This window comes from Anas acuta, chromosome 5 (assembly GCF_963932015.1).
Source record: "Anas acuta chromosome 5, bAnaAcu1.1, whole genome shotgun sequence".
In the NCBI taxonomy this organism is placed as follows: Eukaryota; Metazoa; Chordata; class Aves; order Anseriformes; family Anatidae; genus Anas; species Anas acuta.
This window is the reverse complement of record NC_088983.1, coordinates 53059960-53072928: the sequence shown is the minus strand read 5'-3', so window position 1 is coordinate 53072928 and position 12969 is coordinate 53059960. Positions and strand designations below refer to the sequence as shown.

Genomic DNA, 12969 nt, shown 5'->3' with positions numbered 1-12969 from the left:
TACTCTTTTATTGCTGCAGCAATAAACAGGAATCTGACTAACTTTATTAGTAAACATATTTTAACATAATTAGATAAAACTTGTCCGTGGAAAATAAGCCCCAAGTAAACTTATTTCAGTGGACAAAGAGGCTTTGTGAATGGCAAAAAAACACCATCATATCTAGCTGTGCCATTAATAATAGATAGGGGGCAATGGACAGAAAGCAAATATGAATACAAAAAATGTATAGTTTAATAAAATTAGAAGTCATTGAAACAACTTCCATTTGGAAGTTAGAAAAAAATGGTGTTTGATCTTTAATTACATGGAGACCTTACTTATATGGTAAAATACGTTTCAACGTAGCACATTTCATTTGCCCATCATTTTCCATTATCACTGATTCCTGTGGCTTCTCTGACTTCATACTCACATAATAAAAGAGCACAGTCCCCTGAGATGGTAGAAAGAAAGAGCTGGACTGTGCTCTTTCTTCTGGACAGGCCAGCACATGGCAACAAGAAGTGATCTTTCCACCTTGTACGCATGCAAAATCAACCATTTAAAAGTTGAGACATGCTGTATCAATGACAAAACTTTACAAAACCTTGCGTTGCTCTCTTTTGTTTTATAACTCTTAAAAATGCATTAGATCTTGTAATTTTTCCCTGGTTGCTTTTCTACTATGTGGGATGTATAGGGTGTAGAATTAGGGTTTAGGTCAGTGAGAAGTCTGTTTTGTTTTGTTTTGTTTTCCTAACATTTGTATGTTTGATTTCATGGTGCCTTGCAATAGTGCAAGTTGGAGCAGTCCTATCTTTGAAAATTGCTTGGATTTAAGATATCGCTTTATTAATTAAGTGCTTTTTTGTATTGCACCTCTGAGGCTTCACCTCCTTTTTATAGTGCATTTGGAAAGCCTTAGGTGAGAAGTTAATGTCGTTTTTTATTTTGTTAATATGCTGCTCTTTAAAAACTTTACTTGTGATCACAGAAATATACCAGTGATGCAGAAGATACATGAAATTAAAGGTGTTTTGTATTGCCTGGATTTTAGAAGTTATGTGCATGATTTTTGCGCCATAATGAGATTTAGAGAATTACCATAATCCTAACATGTTTATAAACAATATTGGCGTGAGCAAATCTGGGTTAATTTTAGAAGTAGCCTACATCTCATTAGTGCAAAATAGTAATCACATGGAGTTCTTTTCTAAATTTTACTATTCTGTTTCTAGTAGAATTGAAAGAGGCCTTCATGAACACTTACTATAGATGTCATAGGACTTGCAGCAAAAAGGGAAACCTTTACTACAAATTTTGTTTTTACTTAAAAGAGACTTGCTAAGGAGTAATAATCCAGGCAAAGTATTGCATAATGTTGTTTCATTATCATCCTGCACTGTAGTTTTACCTGAAGTTCGAATTTACAAGTAGGATTATGATAAGACTGCTGAAGACTGTTGCTGTTGTATCTAGGTGATACAAGGCTTTTACAAGGAGAACTTAAAAAGATTACTTTTGTGATTTCTGATATTCTTAAATGGAAGCTGGAAAAGTTGTGTGTATGCTTTCATCTATCCCCTAGACTTCCTTTTTACAATAGATTAATGGTTCATAATATTCACATACTCCTTTGTATGTTGCTGGAAGACATTCACATTTTTATCTTACGTTGTTTGTTAGTCGTACCCTCTCCTAGCAGATATGCCTGGCAGTGTAGGAACCAGCAATTTCAGAGTTCTCTTCAGGGAAACAGAGAATCTTGTTAAATGTATTCATACTGTGTTCATATTACTAATATGTCACATTCCATTTATATTTAAGGATATATATTTACTCCCTTGAGTCTATTAAATACTAAATTTTGTGGAAAATGCAATTGTTTTAATAAGTACAATAACCTATTTCTTATCTGAATAGGAGAAAGTGTTACAAAGTGGAATGGGAGTGAAAAAGGGCAAAATGTAGTTTAAAAAAAAAACAACACAACAAAAAACAACAAGTACTGGTATATCTAGACACTGTTTTCATATTTTGGAGTGTAGCTTCAGAGCAAAGAATTACAATATATTGATTTTGAAAGAGCAGCATGACTGCTTTAACGTTGTTGGAGCTGAGGCTGGGACAGAATCCAACCTCAGGATCAATTAATCACATGCGAATCTATTAAAGCACTTCTGTCAATTACTCTGAGCAGTTTTGGGCCCAATAAGCCTGTAGAACCTGGTAAGCATTGAAAGGTACTTGGATACAAGAATATGTTTAGGTTGACAAAATTTAAAATATTATTTTAAAATATTTTCTATTAACTCTATTTAAGTGTCTCATGTTCAAAGCTGAGGTCATCTCACAGGGCCAAGGAGTGAAGGAGAAAATAATTGTCTTATGTTGTATGCATCTCTGGTCTTTTATTTTATTTTATTTTATTTTATTTTATTTTATTTTATTTTATTTTATTTTATTTTATTTTATTTTATTTTATTTTATTTTATTTTATTTTATTTTATTTTATTTTATTTTATTTTATTTTATTTTTTTGGTGCAATTCTGAACTAAGGGAAGGGACACATCTTCAGGGGATTTAAATCAGCACTGATCAGGGCCATGCTGATTTAAATTGACTAGGGAGCCTGCTCACTCTTTATTTGCAGGTAACCTTGAATATTTTCTTTCAGTTTTATTTACTGAGGATGTTTTTATCTTAGAAGGGTGAAGTGACAGCTTAAATTCCCTTTGTTTGTTTGTGTGTGTTAGTAGTCATTAATAATCAAACATAATTTCCTTCTTGTAGAAAGAAGAAATGCCAAACATAACATGGATTTAGTTATTTATAGGCCTTCCAGTGCCACACAAAGAACTCACAAAGATATAAATAAAAGAATGAGAAAAAGTGTGAGCTTTTGAAATCTTACATTTTTCCTTTTGCTGGTAAATTAATGTAAACTTTTAACTACATAAGAAATAGAAAAAGATTAACATTTTTGTAATTATTGGATCAAATTTATTTACAAGCATTTTAGAAAATATGGCAGTTAAATTGGAAGTCACTACATTACATTGCTGAGTGCTTCTTTTTGCTTTCAGAGACTCAGGTTAGAGATGCTACTTTACCATTGTCCCTCTGTTACATAAGGTGATGAGAAAATGGCCTCAGTGATATGGCTAGTGTACACAGGTTTCTTTTTTCTGTCTTGGAGTGCAGCTGGGTTAGTAAGCAAGGGCAAAGCAGAAACTGTTTACCTTTGTAACAATTCCTCTGATATTGAAAGCTATACAGCAATATTTTTATTTGCTATGAGTTTATTATGAAAAAGATCATTTGTATTTACTTCAAAATGGTGGGAAGCGGTATGCAAAAATCACAACTTGTAAGTACTGAGAAAATTCAAACAGAACTGCTATTTGATGTACTATCATGGCTGCCCATGTGAGTGGTTTATAAATCGGTTTATTTTGTATTTATAACTTAATTTACAATGTTATTATAGCAATAAATGAAGGGTATGCGCTAGAAGCTTTCTGACATGTTCTTTTATTGTTGTAATGAACAGTCATAATTTAGATTAACTCACTTTAAACTCAAATCTCAAAAGTTAAGGAGAAAGTCAGTTGTCAGGGTGGATTTTGGTATGAAAACTTATGCGCATGTTTTTCAACAGGAGTTCTTATGAATAAGTGTGTGTTATTCATAGGACTGTCTGCACTGGAAGTTATCTGCATAGATGCCATGAGTATAGATAAGGATTGCAATTCAAACACTTTTCCCTCAAATGTTGCCTTATCTCCAACTCAGTAGATGTACTTGTAGAGGGCAGTAACAAGAAAGCTGAGCTCGTTGCAGAGAAGAACCTTTTCCTTAATTTTGAGACTGGATGAAAGTGAGGAAGACAGCAATTCCAAGTCTGATGAGGTAACAGATTAAGAGATGAAACTTCAAAAAAAAAAAAAAAAAGTTATTTTAGTTTTATCCTAAAATGATGTAATTTTTAAAAAGTCCAAACAACTAGTTTAGAAGAATCCCTCCCTGCTGCCATCTTAGCTTTTTTTATCTGACAACATAAGTATTGTAAACATTTTTATTGCAGTATGCCAAAGCAAGTTGAAATTTAAATGGCATATAATTTTCTTCTTTAAAATTTGAATTATATCAGATAACCACAGTTACTGTGCTTCTTTCATATTATCCATCCATCTGTAGGATCTAATTGCTACTTTAGCAGACTGACTTTATGTTCAGAGGATTTATAGGCTGTCTGAAGATTTCCTGTGGTAACAATTTTGTACCATTTACCTTAACATTCTTCACAAATTCTACATTTAGGGAATTGAAATTATACAAGATAAGCCATTCCTTTTTTCCTTGAAACTTTGCAGTAATTTTGTGGTTAGGTGTCCTATCACAATCCAAATTGTGATACCAACTTGGTGGATCACAAATAGATTTCGACCTTGTAGTTTTAAACTACTGAAAGAACTTAAATAAGTTTCAGTATGTTTTTAAGGGTTGATTTGTATTGCTTTGTGCATGGCAATACAATATCATAACTTGGTATAGTATCTTACTATGTATTTGCTTTAGAATCAAATTTACGAATGTGTGGTCTTTGCCTGTTCATTCAGGAGGAGTATATTTTGGGAGTACACATATTTCAGCTTAGAATATTTTCTCTAGTTTTGTCATGCTTGCTTCCTCAGTGCATAAAAATACAGATATACGATCAGTTACTGATCACTCCTTTTTATTTACCATGGTAGAATGAACGGTGAGAGCTTTAAAACCCAAACAAATATCTTGCACTCATTTAATTTGCTTCTAATATGGAGTTTTGATTGTAGATTTTTTAAAATAAATTTGTCAGATTGCATAACCTTCTTTTTTACCTTTCCCTCACTACTCTGAAAAAAGGGCATTAATGCTATGCTTCGTTTTATATACCCTTCTGATGCTCACGTTATATATTTATCCCTTTCAAACATTTAAGTGATAATGGATTTTTCATCAGCACCAAAATTTATGTTGATATTTAACTATCCAGATCTGACAGACATTAAAGTTAATGACAACCTCCTAAAGATCCTACTGAAATGCAGTTTCAGCTTTAGGGTGAAGATACTCCCTCTGGCACTTATGTTCTCTATGCTAGAGGCATCTTTGATCTGGCAAAGGATCTCCCCTTTTCGCGTCTTGAAACTCTGAGTATATGTGTGTAGAGAGAATCTCTCTTTATGATCATATACTATTGTGTTTGTGATGAATGAAGAACTATCTTCATGTTCTCTAAGAATTCTGTATTCCTCATAGTTCTAGGAACTTTTCATTACATATCTGCTTCCTCTTTTTCTATGCAAGATCAGCTCTTTAAAAAATCTTTCAAAAAGCTGGAATAATTTTTATCCCTCAGGTCCACCAGAAATTTCATTTTTGCATAGACAAAAGGGTTTATGTTTTTCCCTCCATTCATTTTTAATTCACGAGGTAAATAGAAGGTGGTATCTAATTTTTATTCCTCAACAGTTTCAGTTTATTAATTTGTGGATTCAATTTGAGATGATAAGCAAATCTCTGTAATACCCTCAGGGCTGATTGGTGGCTTACAGGTTTTAGGATAAGTATTTCCATGCTTCTCCTGTGCTCATATACCAGAAATTTCACAAATGGCTGTCACATTTTTTAGTATTGTTTCAGGTCACCAGCACTTGAGATTACTAGAATTGTCAAGAAAAATTATCACAATGATGCATTTGAGAAGCTAGGATCTTGCACTGAGTCCAAAAAAATACATTGAAATCATCTTGTGATTATATGTGGGAAGACTAACTTAAAAGGCAGAGTTGCAGTGTTGGAACCCTGGTTCTCTAGCAATACATAGCCAGCATAACAGACTAGAATGATCTTCCTGTGTGAAAATAATAAGTACCCAGAACTTGAATCTTGTAAAGGAACACCCCTCAATTAAGCTTTGCTTGTGTGCCAGTCAGTCTAGCAAATGGTCATGTTTATCCTGTTTCTTACAGGAGAAAAGTTGAGCTGCTGCAAATACTGCTTTCATAGGTAGGGCCTAGGATTGTTATCCTCAGTAAGGGGAAGCCTTGTAAACAGCGTAACACTAGGCTGAATCTATGCACTATGTTATATACTTTTTCCCGTGAATCCAAGGTTTTAAAATCTTAGTTTATGTTAATATATTTAATTTCTTCTGGTTTAAAAAAATGCCAAGAACTTTATCAGCAAAACAGCATGGAACAAAATGGGAGGAGAGCTGAATTGTTCACACAGATAATTTAGCAAATATCACTTACATTTATAAATCATATAATTTCTTTATTTTCTGTATCCTAGGATACCAGATGGTCCCATTGATCAGGGACCAGCTGCAGGAAAGGTACACGCTTTAGAGGAGCAACTTTTAAAGGCCAAAGAACAGATAGAAAACTATAAGAAGCGGCCAGGAGATGGTTGGTAGATACATTTTCTTTTACTTCTCAAATTAGTTTTGGCATTGCATATCTAATGTACTAATTACTAATGTATTCATTAAAAAAAAAAAGCGCTACAAATACTGATGCTTTTATGTTTCTTCCTTTTTTTAATTTTAATTTTAACAGGAGGCCTTGGAAAAGATCATGAAATACTGAGGAGAAGGATTGAAAATGGGGCTAAAGAACTTTGGTTTTTCCTCCAGAGTGAATTAAAGAAGTTAAAAAAACTAGAAGGAAGTGAACTGCAAAGACGCATTGATGAATTTCTGTCTGATCTGGGTCATCAGGAAAGGTATTTGTATTAGTTGCTTCTGCATTTATATTGGAAGGACTGTGGATTGACTTAAGTAAGTAAAATACTGATGTATTGCTTTAAAAATTTTGTAGGATAAATTACTGGTGTGGTATTACTGGCTAAAATAGCATGTCTGAAGCATGAAAATAAAATTATAACTTTATTTAATGGGATATAAATTATATATTCAGCTTATGTCACTGTAGCTTAGAGTATGACCCTTTAACTTGATATTTGGTTTTTAATTGGAAGACTTGTGTCTCAGAATGCCAGTTGTAGCTTTTCAATTGCATCTATCTGTATGTATACATGTACGTGTATTTGAACATACAGCAAAACCATGAGAAAACGTTCAAAATATTTCTTTTTGATATTATAAAAATCACATCATATAGTATCTGATCATAAATACTAGAATATAAGTTCCATTGATTGTGGGGATATTATATAATTAAAATTACTTTAAAATTTGGTGAGATCTTAATTTCAGGACTAATTGTCATTCTGAAAAGTCACTTTTCCCCTTAATTAAAACTTAACAGAGAATATATCAAATAGAAATTACCTTTGCTTAAGTTTTCATTATTATGTTGGAATTGTATTTTCAGTTGTTGATATTTGGCCTCCACATTGTTGATATACCTTTTGTTGAAATATCATTGTTGAAATACCTAAAACATTCGGTGTAAGTCTTGTTCATGCTCAACAAAATTATTTCAAGAAGTGTCAAAAATTAAGTAAGATCTCTGTAAGCCTATTATATTTAAAATGTTATGTTCCCAACAGGATTTCAGTGGCAATTTCTGTCTTGTTAGTAAATAGTTAACTCCAAAATTTTCTTTTGACTTAATATACCACCTTAAACAAGTATCTCTCCCCCAAAATCTGATGATCTGCATGTTTGAACATTGGTAGTAAAGCATGAGCCTTTGAAAATATTACTGTAGTAAAAGGAAAACCTGGTAAGAAATTTTTGGAAGTCATGTAAACAATATTAAAAAAAGAAAAGTTTAAAAATATGAGTTTGATCATTAGTGTGGGCAAAGACTTCAATCTATTTAATTTTGTAATTTAATCTTTCAAACCCCAGAATGTCACAGATTGATGGAGTTTAAAGTGAGAAGGGACCATTCAATTATCTAGAGTTATTATCTGTATAAAATAGGCCATTATGTTTCATTTAATTATTTCTCTGCTGAGTGCAATAATGCATGTTTGACTGAAGTAGTGCTTGGCCAAGCAGTATTTTCTGAAAAACCTCAGATCTTCCATTGAACAGTCAACCAACAGAGAAGCTGCCACATCCTTATGGTTTCAATAGTTATTTCTACTCAGAAATGTTTGCTTGCCTCCAGAGAAGTTATTTTCTCTTAGGTTCATGGGCTGCAGGTCATTGATTTTTGACATAACTTTTAAACAGTGTGTGCTGAAACTGGAGCACATTGTATTATGGCAAACTTACTGATATCCATCATGGGGACCAAATCACTGCTGTACACATTACTGATGTGTTTATATACTCTAGATTGCAGCAGGCAGTAGCGACAGTGGAATCTTGAATATTGTTTTGATGCCAGAATATTTTTATGTCCCTACCTCCCAGGATGAATTTTTCTCTTACTCCTTTCCTTCCAGCACCGATGACTATTAATTCATTAAGACCAACTTTCAAGTTATCTTTATTTATGTCTGACAGCCTTATCTTCGTATCCATCTTTACTTAAGGATGAGATGAAACTCCTGGTAGAAACACACTTCTTTACACTGAATATTAAAATTGTACATTGTAGACCTCTCAAAGTTTTAAGTCCCACCAAAGAAGTCTGTGTTACTTGAAGAAGTTTGTGTATATGGTACAGTGAATAACACCTGTGCTTTTTTTTAAACAAATTTCTTGTTGAATAAGATCAGTCTTTACATGGTGTTTATCAAAATAAGAATGTCATGGAGTCTGTTGAGTCTTAGAAGCAGATCTGTGTAGAATTTCCTGTGTAGTGAGGTCCCCAAAGAATTCTGATGTTTTTTAAGTGAAAACCAAACAGCCAGAAACTGTTTCAAAGATAAATAAATAAAGTGTAGACTAATTTTTTGAAATATGGAAATTCAAAACAACTGTAAGAGAAAATACACAAAAATGTTCCTACAGTATTCAGTCTGTGTACTTGGTGTATTTGCAACATTGGCTTCAGGTAGAAAAAAGATCTTGTGCTGCAGAACGCACCTCTTGGTTGCATCTATTCCTTAGAAAGTTCATTCTTTCACTTTTGAAGTCTGTCTCCCCCTTTCATTTTAGTCTCAGTCTTTCCTAAGCTACAGGAAGATTCCTGACTCCTTGTGTGCACATCTTTCAGCCTGTGAAGCAATGCTGTTTATGGGATGTCCTTTTTCCTTAGGATGCACTGTAGCTACCCAGTCTCTTTTTCCCTACACACAGTCCATTTGATCTTTTTCCTAAAAAGGAACGTAAATTTACAACAAGCAAGTCAGATGCTGTCACTCACTCTGAGATTCACTGGAATTTGGCTGTTTTGGTAATTGCTGATTGAAAATATTATTGCCTCTATATCTGAGATAAATGAAATACTGTATGTTAAGCTGGTGTTACTATATTTGTATATGTACATAAATTTACTTACATATTTTGTAACATATAATCTAATTTGGGTTAGAAAGCTTAGGGTTAAGTGTAAGTACTTAGGGCAGTTTCTAGTGTCTTCATTATGTGGGAAAGTGGATACAGGGGTAGGAATTCATGCAGTGACAAGATAGCTATCTAAGCAAAGCAGCTGATTTTTCTAGTTGCTTGTGAGGAAAACTTTTGTCATATTAAAAACTTGCTTGCTTTTAGAGATGATAGACTTAAAGACAGTTTCTGTGTCTCCAGCTAAGTAGTATTGGAGTTCTTTGGTAACCTTAGTGGTGTTGTGCAAATGGTCTGTTGATAGCATGATAGCACTTCTACTGTCTGATACCTTAAATGCTATTTCTTGGCTCTACCCTAGGGGTTGTGTAGATTTTCTCACTAAGGGTGCTGGTCTTGATAGATGTTTTATCTAGTATTTCAGTACTTAGTCTGTTTCAAAAACAACGTAGTCCAGTGCAGAGTTTCCTGTGTTGGAATATGTAATTATATTATTGTAGTTGCCATAGGGAAGAGGGTCTTTGAGAGTAGCTTCATCTTAACAGTGGAAAGACTATTTGATACAGAGTTTACAAAAAAGAAGAGATTAATCTGCTAGTTGCCATGACTGTATCCTATGTTGGCTTTCTGTTGTTTGCCAAGTGGCTGTTACCATGTTTCATTCCTTCTCATCCTGTTGAACAGTTGTCATCATCGTATTTGTGGTAGCTGGCCAAGGTTGATGCATAGTGTTGGGCATATTTTCACATTATTTCAGTTTGGTGGAACATCTAACATCTTTTTTCCTCTGAGTTTTTACTTATTGATGTACAGCAGTGTCTAGGATATTTATACGTGATTTTGCCATGTGGATAGAACAAATGTCTAGACTTTAAAAACATGATAAAAATGACCCCTCACCTCCCCGCTTTTTTTTTTTGGGGGGGGGGACACAATCAAATGCAGATGAAATACAGAGCCAGATTCCTTACTCCATTCTGCTTTCTAGGAGCAAAATGTTTCCAGAGCAGCTCCAAGATTTAGTTTATGATAGGAAACAAAAATAGCAACAACCAGTTGATATTGTTGGTTAGTAACACAATGAGAGACTACATTTGACTTAATAAGGATCTACGAGTCCAATATCTGAAATTCTTTCTGCCACTTTGCCACCCGCAGTATCCTCTAATAATCCTATTCGGGCTCATCTTTCATTTGCACTTAGCTATCTCAGGCTAAGTGATCACCAGTCCCCCTACTTTGTCTCTCTATATGGAGCCCAGCCCTGATCTTTGATATTTGTCCATGTCTTTTATAAATCTGTCTTATTAAGCTATTGTGGTGGTCTGCTGCATGCAAAAGAATGTAGCAGAATTAAATCTAAAGAATGCACGTTTCCTAGCAAGAGCAATAAAAGAAAGGAGGTGTCCGTGACTGTATGTTAAATCTGCAGTAACCTATCGTCATGTCTGTGTGGTAACACGTGAATTTCTTGTTCCTGGTTTACTTCAGAGTTTTACAGAGTAAATATTTTTTTAACAAAGGATTGTGAGTACTTTCTGAAACCTCTTGCATGAATTCATAAGATAAAGGTTCATGGTCTCAAGATAGTATTGACTGCCTGTTGACCACAGTAATGTGACTACATTCAAAGAGCATCTTCTCTAGTATCCACAAGAATGATTCGGGATGTTTTTTCTAGCCCATCACCTGTTTAATGTTATAATTACTTATTGTTAGGGAACATATGTTACATGGAGGACACAGCCTTTCTTGGTTGCTGCTTGGATTGTAGGGTAGGAGATGACATGAAGAAACTGGTTTTGAGGCTATCATTGGAATAACCGTTTCATTTTTCTTTGATTTCATGTAATCCTTCAATGTTAGGATTGTTTCCTATTTTCTAAAGATTGTTTCCCATTGTTGTTTATAGGTCAATAATGACGGACTTGTACTACCTCAGTCAAACAGATGGAGCAGGAGATTGGCGGGAAAAAGAGGCCAAAGATCTAACAGATCTGGTACAGAGGAGAATAACTTACCTACAGGTAGGAACAATACAGCTTTTAAATCAAGGGAAATTAATTAAAAAAAAAACACATTTTTTTTGATAGAAGTTGTATCTTTTTAACAGAATAATTACACAATAATTTTAAGTGAATATTTATATATGAATGAATTGAATACAATAGAAATAAGAACATTTGTTTTGAGAATTATTTTATGCATATGTGGAATAGTAGTATTTCAGGCAAGAGAGGATAATAAGAAACAGCTATTTACAGTTCTATTTGTAACTGGGCAGAAGTATATCTGTGCTGTTTTTTTCTTTTTTTTCTTTTTTCTGTATCCATGGTTTCCACTTGGTTGTACTTTTCTGTTTGAATTCTTTATTTTATTACAAAAGTTAAATCTTTGCTTTGTATCTACATCTGTTAGAGTGTAAGAACGTATATATGTTCATAGTGTTAAAAATAAAACATGAAAGTCTTCATATGCAAATTCTGAGCAAGCAGCCCACTCTGAGGAATGAGTACACAAAATTGAAGTGCTTGTATAGAATGCTGTACAGTCCTAGTCTGTTTCAAAAATTGTGTACTCACAGGTACTCATAATATTTGAGCTCAGAAAGCCTTTTTAATGTATATATATATGCCTTGTGTACGTCTATAAGATTTAGACAAAACTTAAATGCTTACCTTATTTTCTAGTGAAATTGAAATAAAATTACCTACAAACTGCTGAAAGCCCAATTAGATCTTCCTAAAATTTCTTTAGGTATGTACAGTATATAACAAAGGGCTTTCCTCCATGTAGAGGTGACTTGTTTAATAAAAAAGTAAAAACAGTACTAAGAATGAAACCAATGCCAATTCACAACAAATGCAGAATACTAAATAATATTTTGTATTTGTAGCAAAACTAGTAAAAGACTTTCAGAAAGTATATTATGTCACCAAGTACTTCTGAGAAGGGTAAGTGTTTTTATCTCATTACATTGAGAGGAAAACCTGATAATCACAATGATTAGGTGATTTATAGAAAGTTGTGGCATTAGGTTCAGAATTTGAATTGGGTCTAATATACTTGGGTCAATTTCCATCATTCAGGCTGTTTTCATTTCTCTGTTTCTTTTACAAATTAGTTTAAAAGGAATCAATCCTAATATTTCTCACATGGGAAGAACTGAACATTTTTTCATATTTGTTCATGTATTTAAAATATAAAATTAAGCATTATAGGTTCATCCTGTAGCACAGAGAAGCATATAATAAAGTGTTTTCCTTCTTCTCTCATTTTTTTTTCTTCAGCTTCTATATTACAGAAGGAATTATGCTGTTTTTTTTGTTTTTTATTAGCTCGTGACCAGTAGATGATAGAGATTAAGAACATTGTATTGAAGCTGTACATCAGATCCAAATTTTATGCAGCCATCTTACATGGAAGGATCTAGAAAGGGCATGTGTTTTCTTAATACTTGTCTTTGAGATTTAAATTGAAAATGGTAGTATGTGTTTTCCAAAAAATGTAGCTATAACTTTGATAAAGGTTGATATTTTTAGCAAATCAAAAGGTCATTAAAAAATCA

General features: G+C 33.3%; 1 protein-coding gene across 9 annotated transcripts in view; it reads left to right on the top strand.

Annotated features, from left to right (window-relative positions):
• The window catches only part of FUT8 (fucosyltransferase 8), a 109329-nt gene that overhangs the window by 61288 nt on the left and 35072 nt on the right, over positions 1–12969 (top strand). For 6 of the 9 annotated variants that reach the window (XM_068684745.1, XM_068684746.1, XM_068684742.1 and 3 more), the window contains 3 exons: positions 6326–6441; positions 6592–6757; positions 11314–11428. In XM_068684745.1, the coding sequence (XP_068540846.1) occupies positions 6326–6441; positions 6592–6757; positions 11314–11428 (397 nt within the window). Of the gene's footprint in view, positions 1–3778; positions 3896–6325; positions 6442–6591; positions 6813–11313; positions 11429–12969 lie in introns of those variants that run through there. The other 3 variants (XM_068684747.1, XM_068684749.1, XM_068684750.1) reach the window with 3 other exon arrangements.